General features: G+C 33.0%; 1 protein-coding gene across 1 annotated transcript; it reads left to right on the top strand.

The window, feature by feature from the left end:
- Nucleotides 1-946: 946 nt before the first annotated feature.
- LOC132742506 (uncharacterized) lies at nt 947-24165 on the top strand. The gene is made up of 3 exons (XM_060730944.1): nt 947-1074; nt 23226-23800; nt 23975-24165. The coding sequence occupies exons 1-3, from the start codon at nt 947-949 to the stop codon at nt 24163-24165; spliced, it is 894 nt and encodes a 297-aa protein (XP_060586927.1).
- Nucleotides 24166-24344: the final 179 nt, after the last annotated feature.

Below are 24344 nucleotides of genomic sequence, written 5' to 3'. Positions count from 1 at the left end.
ACCACTGTGTGATTAATGAATGGCTACTTATAATTTTTTCCTATTATTCCAGATTTGAAAATTGAAAAATCTCAATTTTATGACATGATATTCATAGTAATATAAATATAGATGAAGAATGTTATTATATATACATTTCCATAGTACAATTATATTACGACATATATATATATTATCACATTGTACATCACATAAATTATTTTAAGCTTGGTCAGAAGGTTGATTAGGTACGAAATAGGTATATTTTGTAATATTTCGCTCAAAATGTATTTCCCTGCAGAATATGCATCTGTGCTAATCATTACTCCTTATAGTTCAGTCCTTACAAGCAGCTGTCTTATATCCTGAGGTACATGATTACGTGTACATCTTACTCACTGAAAAGCTGTCCCTATTATATGATAGTCTTTGGCTATTGTACCAATGCATGTTAAATTTGACAATGAAAATTTTTAATAATAATTTTTGTGTGTTAAATTTAATTATGTTGTTTCTTCTAGATGTATGATTTGATTTCTAAGGATTTCACCCTTTATTCCTGTTTTATTTTTCAAACTTCAGAAGCCACAGTGTTTATAAACAAAAATCAACATCTATACAACATGTCATGTAACTGTATATTATTCAACTTACATTCAAACCTGTGTGTAGTGGGCCTAGGTAAGGTGTGAATTGATGCTAAAAGAAATATGGTACAAGTGATCCCACATACATCGCTAGGTTGACGTCACACTGATATAGTGTAATTTGTTAATATTATGTATAAAAAATGTTATTAATGTTAAATCAATCTTTAAAAGCCTTGGATTTTAAATATGTTTTTGCTGTTGCAAATAATGATTCAGCTCAGTTGGTAATTTATTTCATTATATTTTATATTTCACATATATTGTATCTTATCATATTAAAGATTATATTAGTTTTTTAAAGTAAAAACAGTAATAAAATGTCAATAGTTCAGAATTGTTCACCGTGTATAGGAGAGAAAATGGTGTGTAGGCAGATGGATAGGGCTATTGGTTATGGTACCATGGAAACATGTGTTCAAGTCCTGGTTCGAGGTCCCGATCAAAGGTTGGCAATTTTTTTCTAACCTGTGGACATTTGTGCAGTGAATGCAGATATCCCTAGAATTTATATTCACATTGCTCTGTACATGCACAGATAACCTTTCATGTCCAGAAGCTGAGGAGTCAATCATATATATGTTTCAGAAGCTGTGCCAAGTTGCAGACTAGAGAAATATGTGAAAAAGCATGGCAGGATATTTCAGTTGGTAGATATGGTCCAGGGTCAGACTGCAGGTTTTTTCACCCTAATGGGAATTTTCCTAATTTCTAGATATTATATAATTATGTTAAATCTATCAATTCTGTTTTAAAGTGTCGTTTACAGTTTTTTCCAAATAATTGATAACAGAAATTTGAAAAAAAATATAAAAATGATACATCATTTTTTTCTATCAATGAAAAAAAATTTTTGAGATAAAAATTACCCCCAAATTTATCATTTTTTCCGGGGTGATTTGACACCTCCCCTATTTTGATGAAAATTTTTAAAGTTAAAATAAAAAAGTTTCAAAAAAATAAAAACAAAAATAGAAAGTGGCTAGCCAAACGGCTCCAAAAGTTTCTTGCCTATGTGGGGTAAATTTTATGACTGCCACTGTATGTTTATTTGTCATTTTCCAAAAAATTTTTATCTTGTTTAAAACCCCCTTTGTAATAAAATTTTAAAAATTTGAAATCAAATTTGGTAAAAATTTAATAAAGTTTTAGCGGGTTTACAAACCTTGAAAAACCCGGGTAAAACTTTTAAACTTTTAAGGGTTTTTCAATCAAAAAAAGATCATTCACAATTTAGATGATTTTATAAAATTTTACATTTTTCTTTTTATCGTTTAAAAACATTAAAAAAATCTATTTCCCAACCCTTACGTTGGCAAATTTACATTTTTTAAATATAAAAAGAAAAATTTAAAATTTTAATTTATTTAATTTTTCTTATTTAAAGAAAAGGGAAAAAACCCCTCCTGAAAAAATTTAAAATAAAAAAAATTTTCTTTTAAAAAAATAAAAACAAACAAAAAAAAACCCAAAACATTGGAAAAAATTGGGTGGCTTTGGGGGTTGGCCAAATATTAAAAAGGCTCCTTTGGGCTTCCTTGAGGAAAAAACCCAATTGAGGGGGTTCAAAATTTTCTTATATAGTTGCCCAAAAAGTGTTTTTCAAAAAATCTATGCTAAAAAATTAAAGGAAATAGGGTTTGGTTTCAAATTAAAAAAATTACTTAAAAAAAATTTTTTAAAATTAAATAAGAAAAAACCATAAGGGGCCCGAAACCCCTTTAAAATCATTAATTTTGGGAATTAAACCAAAAAATTTAAGAAAAAACCAAAATCTTCACTAGAAAAGTCGATGTTTTTAAGTAAATTTTAAAATGCTTTCCCCGAAAACAGAAAAAAAATTTTAGAAGAAAATTTTTTTGAATAAAAGATTTAAAAATTGTTTTTAAAAATTTCCCCAAAATTCGGGCCCACTTTTTCCCCCCTTTCCTAAAAAAAAAAGGGAAAAACCCCACAATTTCCCCAATGCTTCAAATATTTGAATTTTTTATATACAGATAGAAAAAAAATTGGGATTTAAAAATTTCCAAAATTTTTCCTTACTTCTGGGTCTTTTAGTATATCTTTTTTTCATTTATTTTAGTTTTTTTAATTTTAAAAATTTTTTGCTTATCAAAAACATTTTATTTTTTTTTTTTTTAAAAAACCAACCCATTTACATGTATATTTACAAAATTTTTTTTTTAATTTTTTCCATTGCCAAAAATTTTAAAAATTTAAAAATAAATATAAAGTTAATTAACCCTTATACAAAATTAAAATTTAAATTTTAAATTAAATTAATTGTATTTTTTAAAAATTTAAGGTAAAAAGTCAAAATTTAAGTCTTTGTAAAAATATTTCATATTTTACATGATAAGTTTAAAATTAAAGACTTGTATACCTTTTTGGGAAAATTTAAATTTTTTTTTCCAAGCAACAAAATTGTTTTGGGGTTTTAATTTTTTAATTTTTAAAATTTAATGTCTTAGTAAAAAAAATTATTAAATCCTTTTTAAAAAATTTATATGATGTTTTTGTTTTTTGTTTGCCCCCTTTTACAATAAAATGTTAATTTTAAGTATGATATTTTAAATGGTGACAAAATTGATACATTTATAATAAAGGAAAACAAGTCCCTTTAAAAGGGTATTGTTTAGCAAAACCCCAAACCCAATTTTAAATTTTTAAATAAACAACCTTTTTAAATAGGGAAAAAAATTCCCTTTGGGTTTATTTTGCGCCCAACCAGGGGCGATATGGAGAAGTGGGTATCTTTTCCATTTCATTTTCCCCAAACCCCTTTCCCCCTTTTTTTTATAATAAAAATCGGAATTTTTGGATAATGAATTTAAAATTTCCTTTTGATGGGAGTTTACCCTTATTTTGGAAGGGGGCAAAAGCTTTCTTTGAGATGATAAATTACTTATAAGTTTTTTTTTGACTTGGTTCTATTGTTTGTTTTATGGAAATTTTTTCCCAATATTTTAAAATTTAAATGGCCAAACCCAAACCCCAAAAACCCTAACAAGGAATTGGCTTTTTTGGAGGATACCATCTCCATTACTGAATCCCCTTTTTGGGCCCAAAAGACATTTTAAGACCTTTGGGCATTTAATTTTCCGGGTTTCTGGCGGTTACAAAAGGGTTCTTTCGTTGCCTCAGAAATTTTTGGGGTATTTTTTTTGGACATAGAATGCCTTTTAACCTTTGTACTACTGAGAGGGGCCCAAAGGATGTTTTTAGGGGGTTAGGAGGGTCCCATACATAACGTCAATAGGATTTTGTTTTCCTGGCCAAACATAAAGTAAATTAGGCGTACATTTAGCTGTATCTATGTGTACACTTGATCTGTAAGCCATACTAATAAAAGTGAAGATGGTCATCCCAATCGTTCTGTTTTAATTTCACGAAATTGCTAACATCATTGGATGGTTCGGTATGTTTTCTTTCTTTGTAAGCCATCAGACCTAGGATTGTATACGGAACTGGTCCTTGTTTTTTTAGGCTACCTAGATATGCGACACATGTTCCTAAAAATTAATGACTCAAATCCAGGGACTTGATCCTTTGTACGATGTGGACAATTGAAGAATTCCATATCTGCAGATAACTCAGTCACTATTTTTCTGCTACATGGTGAGTGCAGTCTATGATTTAGCATAAGCTCGGAATTAGGAGAGTAGTCACTTATTACTACTACATAAAGAGTGCCATGTCAGACAGTGGGAGGTAAAGGTCCTAGAATAATTCAAGGGAAATACGTCTTAAAGGTGGGGGTAAGATATGTCTTGTTGGTAAATGAGACTGCCGCAGAATTTGACCTGGGCTTTCTTCTGGAGTTCAATTTCCTAATTGAATTTACCGCGCGCTTACATATATTGAAAGTTAGTCTCCCAATAAATATTTCTTTGTGGATTGAAGCTAATAGTTCTGTTCACTACCGGTTTATTGGCGCTATTCTACTTGTTATTGTTGAGAAATAATACTTCGACCTCAAGTTTTTTCAGAGAATAAAACGTAAGATTTGTTGTCTGTTTTCGCCGAAGGTTGTCTGTTAATGAGTGTAATAGACTACTCAAAAGACCCCCAGCCTCCCCATAATGTCCTAAACATTTGTAAGATTATTATAGCAATTTACTTTTGTTCTTTTCCAGTAAATTTTTTCTTAAGAATTAGCTATGACACTGATATCTGAATCTTGATTTTGAATTCTAAGAGTCCAATATTGGACATTTACCAATCAGATTGAGATTAAAACATGGTCGGTTGTTTTCGAGTTTGACTTTGTTTTAAACAATATCCTTTTTTAATGTTTGTACTTTTATTGTAAAATTATTAAGTTTGATTGTTATTCTAGGGTGCAAGTCTGTTTATGTGGTAAATAGGATATAACTGTTTGAGAAGTCGAATGTTAAATTACCATTGTGCATTTAATATACTTCCTTTTGGTAGTTGTGACCTTGTGCAATTAGTTTGCTCAGACTAGAGCAAGACGTCTTATGCAATTTTTTATCGTCTTTTGACGTTTGTTTTTAATATTATTCCCACCAGTCAGTGACAATTTTACTCTTTTGACATGAATATTATTACGGACTGGTATTCTTGGATGAAAATAATTGCATTAATGCTGTAGACACTTCCACGATATTGCACCATAAAATCTTTAGGTTTGTCACAGTATAGCTACCAGCGAGCTAACATATCCTTCCAGGTTCTTTGAAGTTTTTTTAGCTAACAGGGGAAGTTAATCGAGTTCTTACTAAAAACTTTCTGCCCAAAGTATATGTGTCTAATAATGTTTCACAAAAGTGAATACTTGCCTAAAAGTTCTATAAAGGTTGTTACAGTATTTTTTTGCGATTTGCTAAGAGATTTGTTAGACATAAAGATCACTTTTCCTGCACCCAGTTTTTTATTTGTGACAAGAGCACAGCCAATGCCTGTATTACAACCTTTCAGTATCTAATAAACAATCCATCTTCTGGGAAAAAATTAGAGATTGGAGGTTTGTAATTTATTGTTAATTGTCAAAACTTATCTTGGACACTTTTGTGTCCATACATTTTCTTTCTCTCTTTTGAGCTCACGTTCATTGAGTGCGAAAGTAAAGTTGAGAATAAACCAGGAACTTAACATTCCTATAATATGACAAAGGCCTCCTAAAAGCTACTTAATTCATTTTATTATTTGGGTGCCATGAGACAATTCTTAATATTCATTCTAATCTGTACCTGCGCTTTAGCTGCGGCTACGACAATGCGCTTTGCCCTCTGCACAAGCTGACCCTTATATTAGTATTTGTTTTTTTTGAAAATGAGCATTTCTTTGCTTTAAATGCTTTACATCTTTGAAGATTTGTTCAGTAAATCTATGATTATTTCTGTCTAGATAACTGTTTCCAACTTGTTTTCTTATACCATCTATATATACCGTAGATTGCGATCAACTTCAAGCATAAATATGATCCTATTTAGAAAGAGGTTTGCTGTCAGAGGTCCAATATTTATTTGGCATACCCGAGAGGGTTAAAGTGTTATTTAGACCCGAGAGATTCTTGTTTGGGTGATCAGAGCATCATATGATTTTTGGAGAGAGATAAGACATCTTTCTTCTGTAACAGAGTTAAGTTTTCTGCTAATCTAGACAGAAGCGGATTGAATTGTCTGGTTTCTTTATAAGTACTACAGGTGCTGCCCATGCACTTGAACTTGGTTCAATTATGTTCTTGTCTAACATTTTCTATTGTACTTCATCTTCAATTACTTGTTTTTGTGACAATGGCACACGCCTTGGTGGTATTTCTATGGGTTTTGAGTCACCTACATCAATATGATGTTCTACAATATCAGTTTGTATTTAATATTCTATGAATCATCTGTAAAATGTCCTTAAATTCATAGAGAACATAGCTTAACTGTTCTAATTTGTTCTTTAGTTAGGTTTTCAGAAGCTTTCATGAAGTAAAGATTGTAAATGACTAGGAAGCTCACAGGCATGACGCTTGTTGTTTCCTTATTGTCAAGTTCACTTACTGAAGAGACAGACTGGAATGTTGCCTATAGTTAGATTCTTGTCGAATTTTGATCGATTTTTGCTTCGCTCTAAATTTATAAAGTGACATACGTGGTATAGTCATTTGTTTAGATGACACAAGAGATCTGGCCATTAGAACACCATTTTCCTAGCATCACTTTACTGGTTCAACATAGGGGTGGTTTTTGAATCATTTAAGAATGTGCCTTCTATTTGCCTATGAACAGTAGTTTACAGATTCTGTGGATTTTGGAGAATAAGTGAGCTAATGCGTGATCGTTTGCTTGCTTTCTTGTCTGTAAGATTGTGTGTGTGTTTGCCGGATTACATGCAAGCTTTACCAATTTCAAAACTTTTTTCATCAAAAGTCTTCAAGGGAAATCTTTAGGACAAACGGCAGGTCATCTTTCAAGGTCAAGCCACAAGAAATCATAGGAAACGATTCTTATCTAGGTCAAAATAAATTTATTTTTAACGGACACCTTATATTACTTCCTTTGCTTGCAGTTAAAGTAATGAACGCTGAAGGTCAGCTAAGCATTCCTATTTTCTTTGCGAACTTATTTGAAATTATGCTTACAGCCGAACCTGAATCTATCAATGCTTTTGAACAATAATCGTGAATAACAATTTTAGAATATAAACACGTTCTTCTTGTTGCACTGTTGTAGATAATGATATCTTGCCCCTTTTCTTTTGTTTTATCACAGGCTGAACTTTTGGGCTCAAGATCAGCCTCAATTAGTTTTCCTTACTAGCTGTGGGACAATTTGATGCAATGTGACCTTTTGCGTGATATTTAAAGCATTCAATGTTTGATCTGTCTCTGCTATTTGATCTGCTTCTATTGCCTTTTGAAAGATTTTCATTCAAAGCTTTGAGAAGGGATGCTATGTCTTCTAAGGTAACATTTTCTTTACTTTTTACTTGAAACGTTTTTGCAAGATGTAGACTGCTCTTGCTCAAATCATGGTTTTTAAGGATTCCCTGAGAACTTTCAAAGGCTTCAAATTCTATTGCGAATGATATTGCAGAGTCAATTGTTGTTGGGTGTCTATATTGTACATGACTTCTGACTTCAAGCTTAAAAAGACCATTTATAAACTGATCAATGATGTATATCTCTCTGGCTTCAGGCTGTACTGTTGGAAAAGCTTTCACAGCTAATCTTTGTCAAGCGTAGCCATATTGTGAAGCTGTTTCAGACTAAAGGTTTTTACGATTTCTGAATTCACAGCGATATGCTGTTTCACGTTCAAGGGGGTTAAATCTACGGTTAAGAACTGACAAAATGTACTTATAATTATCCAATAAGTTTGGGTTAAGATCACTAAGAAGCTTTTTGAGCAGATCCACTAAGGCTCATAAGTAATTGTTGAGCTTTTTCAACTTCATCCATTGATTCCAAATTGCTACTTTTTCAAAGTGAACAATATAATCTCTCAATTCTATTGATTCCCCATCAAAAATTATCAGGCTCTTTGGCTTTGTGCCTAAGAGGAAACTGAGATGCAGTTTGTAATCCTAAAAGGGCTAGGTTAATATGTACTGTTGAAGTTTTGCATTTGTGGATTAAAGGCTTGCTTTTCTGGCCTTTGAAAAGAATGTATGCCATTCTGTGAATGAGTAGAACTATTGATAGTAGGTTTCATTAATGGATGCCTTCTATGATCAACAAAATGACTATTTGCCATTAAAGTAGAAGCAGAACTGTGTTCAGGTATTAACAATGCCTTCTGTCTGCTAATGTATGTACATAACTGATCTACATTGATAGGGCAGTACAATATTGTAGAGTCATACACTTGACTATTATTATATTTCAATGATATAACGGGATAATGACTTTGAGATTGGCTCCTGGATGTGAAATTTTGAAATTGTCTCTAGTCATGTCTATATATTACCTATACGTTTATCAAGAAAACTGGCATATGTGTTAAACAGTGTTTTGGCTGAGTTTTTGATTATTAACCTTTTTGACGATAATATATAGTGAGGTTTGAAAAAACCATGGCATGGAGTTATTTGAAAACGATCTGAGAATGGCGTGTTTCGTGAGATGAGGAACTGTCATTTGTGTATGCTTGTGTTTTGAGAGAAATGAAACATGACTACATCTCTGGTGTTGAGATTTTCCCTGTGTGTATTATCTAGTTTGAGACGTCTCCTGTATATGGAGTGTGCCATGTTGTTCTTTATCATTATGTTACTAAATCTTTGTGGAAAATACTCTTTCAGTAGGTTTCTTTCCATGGGGTGCAAGATCATCAAAATTTTGAGAGGATCCCCTACTTTTATTGTGTATATCAAAATTTTGAGAAGATCCCCTACTTTTATTGTGTATATCAACATTTTGAGGAGATCCCCTACTTTTATTGTGTATTTCATATTGTCTTGGTGTACTTTGAAAATGTGAATTATTTTCATTGTAAAATGAAAATTCACTTTTACTCGGTGTATTTGTGCTCTTAGTTTCAGATTTTATATGTTTAGATATGAAAGAAGGTTCATGAAGGGAAGAAAAAGGTTCACTTTGAGTTGAAACATTTATGAGAGTTTGTTAACATAACTGTTTTGTTATCAAAACAACTTGTGTGTAGTGGCGAAGTAACATGACTTTCCTTGAATGAAACCTTTTTGTTTTTATCTTCTAAAGGTATCCACCAAGAATGTGGCGGCGTTGTCATTTTCCTAGACAATTTTGAATTTAGTTTTTTTAAACGGACGAGCCCCCAAAATGTAGCAGGTTTACTAACCTTGCATACCCGGGTTAACTATAAACTCTAAGGTTTCAATCAAACAAAGATCATTCACAATTTAGATGACTTTTATGAAATTTACATTTCTCAAATATCGTTAATAACATTACAAAATCTACTACAATTTATACGTTGGTCATAATTTACAGTTTAAATATGAAAGCAAAGTTAATTTAAGTTATTTAAGTTTCTTATTTAAGAAATGGAAAACACTTCTGAGAAAATATAATAAAATAGATTTCTTATTCAAAAATGAAACAAACAAAAATAACCCTACATTGGTAAAAATTGTGGCTTATCTCGTTGACTAGGTATAAGCTACCTTGGCGTCCTTGAGGCAAAAAGCAATTGAGAAGGTCAAAATCTTTCTTATATAGTCTGACAAAAAGTGAACTCAGTAAAAATCTCATGCTAGAAAATAAAGGAAATAGGGGTAGTTTCAAATTAAACAATTACTTAAGAAAACATTATCAATAAATAAGAAAAACCATAAGAGCGTAACATTAAGTCATTAATCTTGAATTGACCAAAAATTTAAGAGGACCAATCTTACACTAGAAAAGTCATGAATTTAAGTGAATCTGAAATGCTTTACCGTAAACAGAAGAAATTTAGAGAGAAATTAATTTAATGAATAAAAGATAAATAAAATTGTTTAGAAATTATCAAAATCTGCCACAAAAGCATGTTTCTTACTAGTCAAAAGAATATCACCATTTTCGCTGGAATCCTTCCATATGTAAGTGGCAGAAATCTATCTACAGTATCTAGTAATTCCCAAACTTGTGTCTCCATCAGCGAAATACCAAAACAATCGGGTTTTCTTTCACACCAAGTTCACTATATAAATATGTTAACCCTTGAAAACACAGAGACTTTCTTGCACACACAAAAGTGTCATTGTTCTGCTCAATGATAGATTGTACCACTGCCTTTTGAAACGGTTTAATGGATCCATAATTGAAACGTTTTGCAAGCTTATCGAAAGTTGAATTGTTAACAGTCGGAATTTTGTTTACAAAATTTTGTGGAATTACCCGTCTATTTATAATTTTGTACACACGTCATTTGTTAAAACCAATGAAAATGCGTATAAAGATTTTCGGGTGATTTAGAATTTGGAAAACTTTCATTGGTCGTTCATAGTTCACTGTAAAGGTCAATATGCATTTTAAAGCAGCGGTCTGAAGTAACGTGAGTGTATTCAGTGAGCTGCCAAGGGAGCGTATTGTAAGGGATGGTTTAACTCAATTGCATGTCTGCTGACAAAAAATCATCTTTGTCAGATTAGTTAATTTTTAAGCCACATCTTGATGTCTCATTTACTCGTCAGAATATATTTTTTGATATATAATTATCAACAACCAAACAGTATTTTAAGTTTCGTTTATGTTTATCAAAAAAGAAAGCCACTTTTATCATTTTTCGCGCCGTGAAAATATTGATAAACATTGAAATGTATGTATATAATGTCATATTCTATGGAGTTTATTCGTTGCCAAAATCCAGCATTAGAAACTGGACAATGCATACTTCGGTTCTACTAAACAAGCATTTTGATTAGCTCGATTTGATGAAATGGAAGCTGTAAACATGCAACTTAGATAAGTTATAAACTGTATTTAAAATGTATAACTTCAAATTTGCGACATGTAGAAATGTAAACGATAGAACGTACATAATACTTTTAATGCTGTGCATCAAGACGTTGAGAATGTAACTGCATCAACTTGACACACTCAGGTTTACAACACCACACTTTTCTTTTACATTCTAACGCTATTAACATTTGTTAATGTTATTGCAGCATCCATATATGGAATTATCAAGTAAATAGACGAAAATTAGTAGGCGGAGTCAATTTTCACGAAAGCAAAATATAAAGAGAGGTAACTCTTGCCAGTACCAAAATAGTTCAAATTATATAGAAAATGTTATAAATCTCACATATATCAACTGCATTACAGTTGACTTTGAACATCCTCTGATTTAGGTTAGGTAAGTAATCGAACAATAGACCTTCAGATCGGTAGCCCGGCATCTATACCAATACACCACACTTCTCTAACGAATTTAGCGATATATTCGTTACATACCAGTGTACAAGTGTTTATCCAATGACCTTCACGGAAATTAATGAAGTGCTATTTTTTAGACAATATACAGAGAGTAATCAGGTGAATATCTAAATAAGTTTACATAATTGCCATGATTTGTTGCAATTCTATCATTTACTGTGCCGCTATGATAATGTGAAAATGTGTGTACACAATAGTTTACAACCTTTGTCTGAATAGGTAAAACAGGGTTTTTAAAGGCTTATGTTATGCAAGATAAGAAATGCTAGTAGAATTTGAAATGTCTCGATGGCAAAGTTGGTAAAGTCTTTGGGATGCCATACAACTTAAATAATTTTATAATGAGTTCGTAACCTCACAAGATGTCTAACTTTTTTCTTGCTTTTTCTTTCTCTATTTTTTAAATTTTACATAAGATGCAACTGAGATGGAATATAAAGGTGGTTTTGTTTTATTATCTAATAATTCAAATATAACGGTAATAAATACGGAATATTATGTTGTAGTAGCTTTCTGAGGCTTTGTATTTTGCTACGTGCAATTGATATCTCGCGAGACCGAAGGTCGAGTGAGATATAAATTTTTCAATGTTGCGAGGAGAAAATATATGGCCTCAGAAAGCTGTTACAACATAATATTTCTTTTATAATATACCTTATCGCTTTAAGTAAAAAAGAGTTTCAATATACTTCACTTATTAGTAATTTCAGGAAATAAAATGTAGCTGTCAAGAAAATAAAGACTTTAAAGAAATGCCATGACCTGGGACATTTAAGCTTTAGCTTAAACGGGGCTAATCAAATTAATATGAGCAAACTTGATAAAAGACTACCTATGAATGCTACAAAGTTTAGTGATCATTTATCAATATTTCAGTAGGAAATAATGTTCGAAGGTTATTTCTTATTTTTAGTTTTAGTGAGTGGCCCCTAAAAGGGGCTAATCAAATTAATATAAGCAAACTTGATAAAAGAGTACCCAAGAATGCTACAGACAAAGTTTGGTGACCATCCATCAATTGGTTCTGAAGAAGGAGATGTTTAAAGGTTTTTCTATTTTTAGCTTTAGCGGCCCCTTAAAGGGACCAATCAAATTAATATAAGCAAACTTGATAAAAGATTACCCAAAAATGCTACAGACAAAGTTTGGTGATCATCCATTAATTAGTTCTGTAGAAATAGACATTTAAAGGTATTTCTATTTTTAGCTTTTGCGGCCCCTTAAAGGTACCAATCAACATAATATTAACAAACTTGATAAAAGACAACCCAAGAATGCTACAGACAAAGTTTGGTCATCATCGATCAATTAGTTCTCTAGAAATAGACATTTAACGGTTTTTCTATTTTTGGCTTTAGTGGCCCCTAAAAGGGGCCAATCAAATTCATATGAGCAAACTATATAAAGCCTACCCGAGAATGCTACGGACAAAGTTTCGTGATAATCCATCAATTAGTTCTGTAGAAGAAGATGTTTAAAGTTTTTTTTCTATTTTTAACCTCTGCTGGCCCCTAAAAGGGGCCAATTGGAAGGACATGAGCAAACTCAAGTGTGACTGTCACAAGGATGCTACAGACCAAATTTGAAGTAAATCTGCAGAAGAAGACGATTGTTGACGCATGACGACGGACGCCGGAGCATTCCCCTTTGATACTAACAGCTCGCCCTGAGCCTTCGCGTCTGGTGAGCTAACAAGAAAAAACATGCAACATATTCTCATTTGATTATTAAAAAACTCATTTTTTTTTTGCGAAAAAAGTACAATCCGAACCTGGATGTCATGCATTGATATTTAACTTACCAGACAACCTTACCTACTGCGTTACGCGGACATGATATTTTAATTTTTATGGCAAGCCTGCTTGACTTGAGATAATAAGCACAATATGATAACTGTTCTACATCGTTACAGTGGACTTGACCTCCGCGTCACTAAAAAATTATCCTAAACGTACAGTACTTGGTATGGGCGATAAATTACACACGTCTATTCAATATCCATTGAAATTCTCACTAAACACAAAAGGTGATGCGCATGGAATAGTTGTATTCCAACCTTTACAATTTCCAATATCAAGTGTTGGTCAATTACCATTATAACAGTCAATCTTCTAAACAATGCATAGTCAATTCAGTTCAACTTGACAATGGAATAAAGAAAATCATTTAATTATAAAGTTGAACTGACATTAATTGATGCAGTTAAAAATATTTAATCAATCATAAATAAAAAGACCGTTTGTTAATGGTCGTTGTAATATTCTTAAAATAGAATGTCATAGCCTGCGGTTATAAATATTAAATTTTTGAAAAGATCAAACGTTCCTAGATACACATACATGTATAATACTTACATGTATAGTAGAAAATTAAGTACATTAGACATTAAGTTGGCAACTGAATGTTCCTTATCTCTTAAACAGCACAAAATGCATGTGCACTGTGTAAGTGATAATAAATTGAATAGAAATTGGCTTGGCCTTTCCATAAATGATAGTGATAAATAATATTTTCTACCTTTAAAACATTTCTGCGCTGGATGAGGCACCCAGGCACCTGTACTGAACATCAAAGTTTAAAAAATGGTAAATATGTGAAATTAAGTTAGTTCGTGTGTTAAAACAATTTTCTAGCTCAGAAAATAAATTCATAAAAAATAGACGTACTGTTACAGCCACATTTCAATGAAACGTCATATTAGTAACCAGTATCATCCCTTGTGCATATCGCCGGCACGTAATGCTTCTTTGCACAAAATGGCCGCTAGAGGTATAAATAGAAAACTCTTGTGTGCGCTTCATCTCCAAAACCGCTGGGGAATTTCAGTAAAACGCCACAAGAGTGACAAGAAAAGCATTGATGCAAAGCATTAAAGGCGACGCCAAAAATATTGATCAAGTTTTTTTACCTAAATACTTAACAAAAGATGTGTACTTTAGAGCAGTACAAGTACATGTGACCTGGAGGCTGAGCTCAGTTTAAGTTGAAATTTAAACCAAAAAGTATAGACTCTGTATAGACTCTGTCTTGCCAAGATGCAAAGAAAATTTATACTCAATTAATAAATCACTTATAAGACTCATGCCATTATAGAGAATTTCTTCAGATTTATTTTACAAGATACAAGGATACCTGAGCCATCAGCATATAATAAAAGCTTATTGCTTAGGGTTGCAGACATGTCATTGACATACATGAGACAAAAAAGAGGACCTAAAATGAACCTCAGGGGGACACCATAGGTACTCGGAGCAGAAGAAGTATGAGTACCAGTCACATCCACCAGCTGCTGTCCATCAGAGATAAGACTTGAAGTTTCATGAAAAAGAAGAAGAAGAAGAAGAAGAAGAAGAACCTCTTCATGTGCAGTATAATATGATCAACTTATCAAATGCCTTTTGTACAATACAGCCTTTGTCCATTTCAAATTTAATACAATCTGATAAATGAACCAAACATGTCTCAGATGAAAACCACTTCTAAACCCGGACTAAAACTGCCTGACCATGACTCAAACCCATGACTGTCAGAAGACCAATTGAGTTATCCTGCCGGTTACACATTTTCTCTTTAAAAAAGAACAGTTGTAAACCACAACATATTTCACCACTATATTGATTTGTGTCCTTGAATTTCTGATGTTTACAGAGCATGGTGAATTAAACTCAGGCTTGTATGCAGTCACAGGATGAGAAAAACTTTCAGCTTAACCAGAACTCGAACCTGTGACCCACAGAACAATGTACCGTGACTGTAGCGATTGAGCTATCTGGCCGCTTACACATTTTCTCCCCTAAATAGTGAACAGTTCTAAACTCTGACAGATACTTTTAGATTTTTTATTTAACAGGTAGATTATTTCTTAATAAAACAAATAAGACAAAAAACTTACATACTCATAGTCTTAATCAAAATAACAATTGATATATTGTATAATTAATTTTACTTAAAAAGGGCTTAGACAGTTATTGGTTGTGACATTCTTTATAAACTGTCAATTTGAAAGTGAACATAACTGTACTTATACATGTACAATATACAATTTTTTGTACAGATAAAAAAACTGACCTTTTTTCTATGATAAGAAATTTTATGAAGGCTGATTTGTATTTTGCATCAGGGGGCACCGGGCGAAAACATGAAAATACAACAAACGAACCACTTTGTAGTAGATTGTTTTTTCATGTTTTCATTTGGTGCCCGGTCACTTTATTGTACTTTGTTGGTTTTCATGTTGCACAAATCACCCACTTTAAAATTTAGAGCACAAATTTATTCAAGTGCAAGTAACAATCTACTCTATGAAAAGTCTGTTGTCAGGTTGACTCTAGAGACCTGGAGGTTGAGACCGGTATCCCTCCTTTCCACATTGATAAGACAAAACTGTCCTTTTCAAACTATGCACATGTTAGAAAAAAATAGAATAACAATTCAGAATATAATTTTGTGAGACTTTATAAATTATATTGCCTGATCCAAATTTATAAGGACATTTTGAATCAATACATGCATTATTATTTATAACTTTAAATGAAAGTCTAATCCCTTTAATAATAATGTCATAACTGTAAGTCTTTAGATAGAGAAGTATTTTACATCATATCATATCCATATACTAGGATATACATGTATGCACATAACATTAATAATTCCCAGTTTCTATTAAATAAATATGAAATCCTTACATTAACATTAACATTGGTACTAATGGATGGAATTCAAAATCTAGTACCTAAGAAAGAAAACTATAATGTATACGAGTTAACTCTATTATAGAAACTATTATTAGCCAGTTAACACTGGGTATAAACATCTATAACCTGTAGACTAATCAAAATATGTATTATCATTTATAAATTTAAATGCAAGTCTCATCCATCATAACTGTAAGTCTTTAAATACAGAAATATTGTAAGTCTCATCATATCCATATACTAAGATACACATGTATGCACATTAAATAAATTATTCCCAGTTTCCATTTAAAATAAATATAACATCCCATTAAAAGTGGTACTTGGATGGAATTCATAATTTTAAAGCAAAAAAATCTAAAATAGTCCATATACATGTATATCATATAATAAAGATTGAGTTGTATGAGTGTCTAAATATTAAATGCATATCTCTTACAGTAACAAATACTGTCCTTCTTATAACCTTCCATTAGACTTTACTATATACCGGTAATTAACTGCGTTTAAAATTGATAACTTTAGGATGTAATCCTTTCTCTGTTTCAATATATGAACATGAGCACCTATATGCAAAGCTTTAATTTTCTACCTTTCATTTTATTATTTTATTAACAATTTATATACAAACACATAGAAAATAATAATTAGTTTCACATAGCGATTAGAAGATTCCTGTAGCAAAAAACCTGTAGGTATGTACTAACTGAACAAACTAGAAATATCCAGTCTAAGGTATCCTACCGTGACCCAAATTCGGCGTTCTCCTAAATTCGGCGATGTTTTGTTTTTCATCATTCACGCGAAATTTCAGAGATATATAAAGCCAGTAAAAATAAATCTATCAATATTCACTCCTCAGGGCCACTATACTTTTGATGATCTTACAACTGGTAAATTTTATAAAACAAAAATAGTAAGTAATACTTAAGACAGAAAAGAACAAATAATTTAGCAAACATGAGTTACTTCCCCTTTAAATAGAGAAAACCTGAAACCCAAAAGTCTTTAAGAACACCGGTACCCTAAACAGCAAAATTATGAAATGTTGCAGGCTCAGTTTTATTAGATAGATAAATAAAAAATCCCTAAAGAAAGCCCAACACGGCAAAATTGAAAATGTTGCAGCCATGCAAAGTAATGGTAAAGTATTCATAAAAAATTAGATGACCATGTGACAGCAGTATTGCAGAAAATCGGTTGGCTTTCCACACCCGGATATTAGTACACTTTGTAAAAACAATCATTCTGTGCAATAGATAATCGTAATATGGATAAAATCAATAGGATAATCGTTTACAATAGTTCCATTACCAATCCTAATGCTCATTTGCAGGTGAACGTTCTTCTTGTAGGAAAATTTTGAAAATATATAAATGAATGAAGAAGAATACGGCATCAATGTAGACCACAACGATATTCGAAATCCGGGCTTTAGTATTGCAAATAAAGCTAAGGGACAAGCTGTTAAACTGGGCCTGCAATTTCGTGAAAATAATATCACAAGGCACATGCTTTTTACATAAAGTAATTAAATACAAATATAACAACATATTTGTTTACTTGATTTTATCAAAATAAAACTAAATAACCCAACATGACATTAACTGCTAATAATAACAGCTCCATCCATAGGCCAAAATAAAAAGCATTCCATAAGAGACGACGCCGCTCACCAGCGTCTCCAACAAGTATCGTGCCTTTTGCATATCGCCGACACGTTAAGCTCCGCTGCAGAAACTGGCCGCCAGATCTATAAATAGAAAAAATCCTGTCCGCTCTTCATCTCGAAAACCGTTGGGGGATTTCAGGGGAAATAGATGGCCGCCAGAGCTATTAACACACCGTACAGACAGCAGTCCAAGCGTCGACAGCTGTACTACTATAAACATGTCGGTGCAGGAAACGCAATTAACGGACGGTAAGTATTTATCTATATTTAACATAAACAACTGTGTTCGTTATAGATTCATAGTCAACATCTAATGGAGCATGCTAACAAATTTTTGGCCCTGTGCAAGCTTTCCTTCACGTGAATTTTGACTGAAAATAACCACACTATGCGATGTGATGCGCATTTTTATCTTTAAGTCACAAAACTTTTATTTTCTCATAATAATAAATCCTTTTATCATACCATTCGTAAACGTCAACATTTCGTCATTTCATATTCCGAACCATACCTTCAAAAATGCTTTTCTCTGAAAGTTATAGGGTATTTCACAGGCACGAGTATCGGACCTGGGAAGAAAAAGTATGATCAGATTGATAAAAAAAACCTGTTTTCATCTTAAAAGTGTCAAAAACCAAAACAAAATGTAAATTATGACCCCCTTTAAAAATATACTATAAGTTAAAAGATGGCCGGAAACTTCAGATTCGAGTCTACGAGCAAGGGAATCTTATCCCGGGCCGTTAGCCAGACAATTAAAAAACTTTTATCACTATTTCAAGTTTGTATTAAGCTTCTCGTTCATGAAATATCTATCAGGAAACGAGCGAATTTGTGCTAAAAATCCTTGGTAGACAAAATTGCGGCACAACGATTCGGTACTTAAACATAGACTAATACATGTTTGTCAGCTGAGTACGGGTCGAAATCACTTGAATTTACTAAATAATATTACTATATACATTAAAATATAGAAAATAAGAATCTCTAAAGAAAGTCCAACACAACACATTGAAAATGTTGCAGGCTCGGTTTGATTGAACCTGTTCATGGACGGTACTGGAATTTGCAAGTTACCGTCCACGTCCCCAGCACCGGATTAAGCAGAATTCAACATTTAAACATGAAATGGTGAAATTTTGAATTTAGAAACATCCGCAGATGTGTTCATACGGCGGTTATAATGGAACCTTCAACATGACACTTCCGCGCCATTCCATGACAAGCGGCGTATGGTCCCCAAGTAATAGAAAGCGTGTATAATTTGGACCACTCACAACCGTCAGTAACATCTGATACACGCGAAATTCTAACACGGCCTTTAGATTCCTTTTTACGCCATTGTCAATCAGCTGTTCGATATTTTGTAACGAGTCTTCTGATTGGCCAATAGCAACGAAACCGAAACGTTTCACACAAAGATGCCTAATGGCGTAGAAAACAATTGAAAGACCGTGTAAATGTTAGAAACTCGAATCTCGTGTGTATCAGATGCTACTGACAGTTGTGAGTGGTCTCATTTAATGAATTTAGTAATATTATATTGTACATTCAAGTGATTTTGACCCGTACTCAGCTGACAAACATGTATTAGCCTATGTTTACGTACCGAATTGTCAATCAGCTGTCCGATATTTTGTAACGAGTCTTCTGATTGGCCAATAGCAACGAAACCGCAACGTTTCACAAAAAGATGTCTTATGGCGTAGCAAACACTTGAAAGACCGTGTAAATGTTAGAATCTCGAATCTCGTGTGTATCAGATGCTTCTGACAGTTGTGAGTGGTCTCATTTAATGAATTTAGTAATATTATTTAGTACTTTCAATTGATTTTGTGTGATTCAAGTGTTTACGGCCTTCTCTTATCTTATAGTATATTTTTAAAGGGGACCATAATTTACTAGTATTCATGATACTTTCTAATAGACCTCATGCTTACGAAATCAATCTACTCTTCAATAATTTCTAAATTGTCCACCATAATAAAAGATCTATTTCACAGCAGTCATATTCAGTTAATTTGTAAGTAAGTAAATTTGTTGGTTGGCTTGCTGGGTCATTGAACGCCGCCTTTCCTTGTTGATCTTGTTTATCATATTTTTTGGTTTGTTGGTTAATTAGTATGTTGCTGAGTTCTCTTGACTGGCTATTATAGACCTCATGCTTACGAAGGCCATCTACTCTTCAATAATTTCTAAATTTTCCACCGTAATAAAAGATCTATTTCACAGCATGTATATTAATTTAAAATATGATTATTAGTTAGTTAGTTAATTAGCTAGTTAGTTAATTTGTAAGTAAGTTAATTTGTTGGTTGGCTGGTTAATTAGTGTGTTGCTGAGTTCTCTTGACTGGCTATTATTTCATGTTGTTTCTTAGCTGAGAGATCTTTATCTCCATTTCTTTATCTTCCACTGTATTTCAATATAAAAAATGCAAAATATAAATCTGTTTCTGAAAAGTTTAATTTAAATTAGGTAAAGGCAAATTTACGCTTCATTCGAATATTTAGTCATATAAATGAAGGCATCCATCAAGTGTTATTATAAATAATGGCATAAAGCGGACATGTCCACACGTACAAACACGCACGCACATAAAACACATACATGCATAAATACATACATACATGCGATTTTATTGGATAGTGCAATAAAAATAATAGGCATTCTTAAAATTAATTTTTATGCTTTAAATAAATCATTGATATAGCAGACACACAGTCATTCACTACACTACAAGGAACATGTCTGCTGATGCCATTATTTATAATAACACTTACTTACTAATTAACTAACTTACAAACTAACTAAGTAACTAACTAACTTAAATTAATTTACATGCTGTAAATTAAATCTTTTATTATGGTGGAAAATTTAGAATTTGATAAACAAGATCAACAAGGAAAGGCAGCGTTCAATGAACGCAACCCCCATATGACCCAGCAACAAGAACCAACGGCAAGGAGCCCAGGCGGACCAATTATTGTTTGTTTGTTTGTTTCATTTTTCGCTTTTCCCAACAGTATTTCAGTCATATGGGCCGGTAGTTTCCTAACCATCGTTCCTGGAGAGTTACACCAGTAATAAACTACCTTCCTCCGCGCTAAGCTACCAAAGCATCTCCCGGGGATCGAACTCACGCCAGAGAGGTAACTGGATTAGAAGTCATCGACTCTAACCCCTCGACCACGGAGGCGGTAGAGAAATAATTGAAGAGAAGGTGGATTTATTGAAGAGTAGATGGATTTCGTAAGCATGAGATCTATTAGAAAGTACCATTGATACATTAATAGTTTAAATGAACAACAAGATTGCATTTGAGAAAAATGCTATGACACCGCATTAATACAACATCAAATAGTAGTGTAGGAACATATTTTGTTTTGTTTCTTTACAATTGAAGATTGTCATAATGCACAGGTCCCTGACCTATCTAATTCTTATTATCAGATTAGTGGAAAAATCTATTGTTAATCCAATAAAAGATCAGAGTAGGAATATATCAATGCACTTTAATCTAGTGAATTTTGTGGTGAAGATCATATTTCAAACAGCCTAAATTTCATGACTACATCAAAGGACAACACAGTAAGACACTTTGTCAAAATCTAGGTCAGCTGATATCAAAGTTAACTTTACAATTTTTAATATGTGCACATAGTTCAAATTTCATAGCTGTACATCAAAGGACAAGAAAGTAGGTCACATCATCAAAACCCAGGTCATCTGATATCAAAATTCAATTTTACAATTTAATTTTCAATTTAAGGGATTCTGTATTTATCTATTTTATGATCACATCCGTGTTATTTGTGCCGTGTGGCGGCTGTGAAAGGTCTCCCCGTACATTTAATCAATGATGTTATATTTTCGATCCTTGAAGATCGTTCAGCACGACATTATTGCTGTGCTTGTAGTATTTTAGTTTCAACTTTTCGGCATTTTCTAGTTGGGTGGTTCCAATATTCCTATTTGAATTATGTTGAATCACCCTTAGGATATGTTGCCTGCTTTTTAAATTTGTCTTTTGACGTCTTATCTGTCATACGCAGGCTTCATGACCTCTGATCCCCTTTCAAAATTCAATTTTATTTAGTTCCGCCCATTGTTTTCTCGTTTAGGGCACACGCTTTTTATTACTTGGGGACCATACGCCGCTTGTCATGGAATGGCACGGAAGTGTCACATTGAAGGTTCCATGATAACCGCCGTATGAACACATCTGCGGATGTTTTTAAATTCAAAATTTTACTATTTCATGTTTAAATGTTGAATTCTGCTTAAGCCGGTGCTAGGGGGCGTGGACGGTAACTTGCACTTTCCAGTACCGTCCATGAACAGGCTCAATCAAACCGAGCCTGCAACATTTTTCAATTTTGCCGTGTTGGGCTTTATTTAGGGATTCTGTATTTATCTATTTTACAACTAAAACTGTGCACATGGTCAAAATTTCATCGCTGTACATCAAAGGACAAGAAAGTAACTCACTGGGACTGGGCAAGGCAAAATTTTGACCCAAGGGTGTAATTCAAAACAATCTTGATACAGGTCCACCAAACAACATTTCAAGTCAAATATCTAAGCTGTAGCTTTCTCTCATTCAGAAAACATTTGTTTTATTTTCTGTTTTTTGGGTGTGTCCGGGGCGGCGTCCTGTGAACGTTGTCTATGCCTTGTTGATCTTTATTCTTTGTTATTTTACTATGTACATAATGAGAATCATGCCCCGGGGCAGGGCTAATTTTGACACCAGGGGAAAATTTGAACAAGTTTGGTAGAGGACCTATAGATGATATTATATAGCAAACATCAAAGCTCTATGCCTTGTACCTTCAGACAAAATTATTTTTTATTTTTTTACTATATGTACATAATGAAAATCAATGATTCCGGGGCGGAACCAATTTTGACCCCAGGGATATATTTTCAAATTTGAACAATCTTGGTAGAGGTTCACTTCGCAAAGTCTCATGCCATATATTTAACCTCTAGCCTTTGTCATTTCAGAGATTTTTAAGTTTTTACTTTATACATTTAAGGAAAACTATCGCCTCTGGGGCAGGGCAATTTTAACACTAAGGGCATAATTAAAAAATTCTGGAAACAAAGTGATCCCTCGGAAACATTAATCACAACACAAGAACATAAGAATTGCAGACTCGGTTTGATTGAGTCTGTACATGAGGGATAACAATCTCAACAAAATAACATAAGAATTGCAGACTCTGTTTGTTTGAGTCTGTACATGAGGGATTATGAATAAGTGCAACATCCCTCACGCCCCCTAGCACCGGCTTGAGCGGTACTCAAATCTCAACACTTTATAGTGTTGGCATCAATGATCCCGAAGAACCTTCACCTCCCTTTACGTACAGTGGAGTTGACTATTTTGGGCCGTGGTTAATAAAAGAGGGTCGAAAAGAATTAAAACGTTACGGTGTGGTTTTTACTTGCTTTTGTTGTCGTGCTGTTCATTTAGAAACAGCTAACTCTTTAACAACCGACTCATTTATTAATGCTTTGCGCAGATTTTTAGCTGTACGTGGTCCAGTTAGAGTGTTAAGGTCAGATAGCGGAACAAATTTTGTAGGTGCTGAACGTGAATTAGCTAATGCTTTGTCTGAAATGGATATTTCACAAGTTCATAGGTTTTTGCAAAAGGAAAGTTGTGATTTTATAGAGTTTAAAATGAATGTTCCAAATGCTAGTAACATGGGTGGTGTTTGGGAAGGTCAGTTACGTTCTGTTAGAAGTATACTGTCATCATTATTGTATCATCACGGCGCTCAGCATGATGATGAAAGTCTGCGTACATTCATGTGTGAGACGGCTGCGATTATTAACAGCCGCCCACTTTCACCTCAAAATTTGAATGATCCTTTATCTTCAGAACCTCTTACATCAAATCATTTACTTACCATGAAATTAAAACTACTGTTGCCACCTCCGGGTAAATTTTTGAAGACTGACTTGTATTCAAGAAAGCGATGGAGACGTATTCAGTATTTAGCTAACGAATTTTGGTGTTGATGGCGCAAGGAATATCTGCAAAACCTTCAAGTTCGTAATAAGTGGGTTGTTCCAAAGCGCAATTGTTGTGTAGGTGATGTCGTACTTATTATAGATGACAATCAACCAAGATGTCAGTGGCGTATGGGCAGAATTGTTGAATTGTACCCTGATTCAGATGGTCTAGTTCGTAAGGTTAGACTGTATGTTGGTACTTCAGAATTAAGTAGTGAAGGGAAACGTGATAAACTGTCATATTTGGATAGGCCAGTAAATAAGTTAATTGTACTTTGTGAAAATGTGTGATTCCCCGTCGAGGAGCCGTTTACTTTGTAGTAAAAAAAGGAACTAATCAGTGATTTCAGTTTGTTTGTTACGTTGTATGTATCATATTTTTTGCGATACTGTCGAGTGAACAATTTTGCAGATAAAATTTTTGCAATTTTGCTGATACAATAAGCAATTTTTGTGAACAGGCTCAATCA

Source organism: Ruditapes philippinarum, unplaced genomic scaffold (genome assembly GCF_026571515.1).
Source record: "Ruditapes philippinarum isolate M1 unplaced genomic scaffold, ASM2657151v2 ctg1463_1_1_1_1, whole genome shotgun sequence".
Taxonomy (NCBI): Eukaryota; Metazoa; Mollusca; class Bivalvia; order Venerida; family Veneridae; genus Ruditapes; species Ruditapes philippinarum.
The sequence above is the reverse complement of the archived record's forward strand: the minus strand, read 5'-3'. Positions and strand labels throughout refer to the sequence as shown.

Coding starts and splice junctions, on each gene's coding strand:
- LOC132742506 (XM_060730944.1), top strand. CDS start 947: ATGTCAATAGTTCAGAATTGTTCACCGTGTATAGGAGAGAAAATGGTG. Junction 1,075..23,225: donor GTTCGAGGTCCCGATCAAAG/GTTGGCAATTTT, acceptor CTTTACGTACAG/TGGAGTTGACTATTTTGGGC. Junction 23,801..23,974: donor ACTACTGTTGCCACCTCCGG/GTAAATTTTTGA, acceptor TACTTATTATAG/ATGACAATCAACCAAGATGT.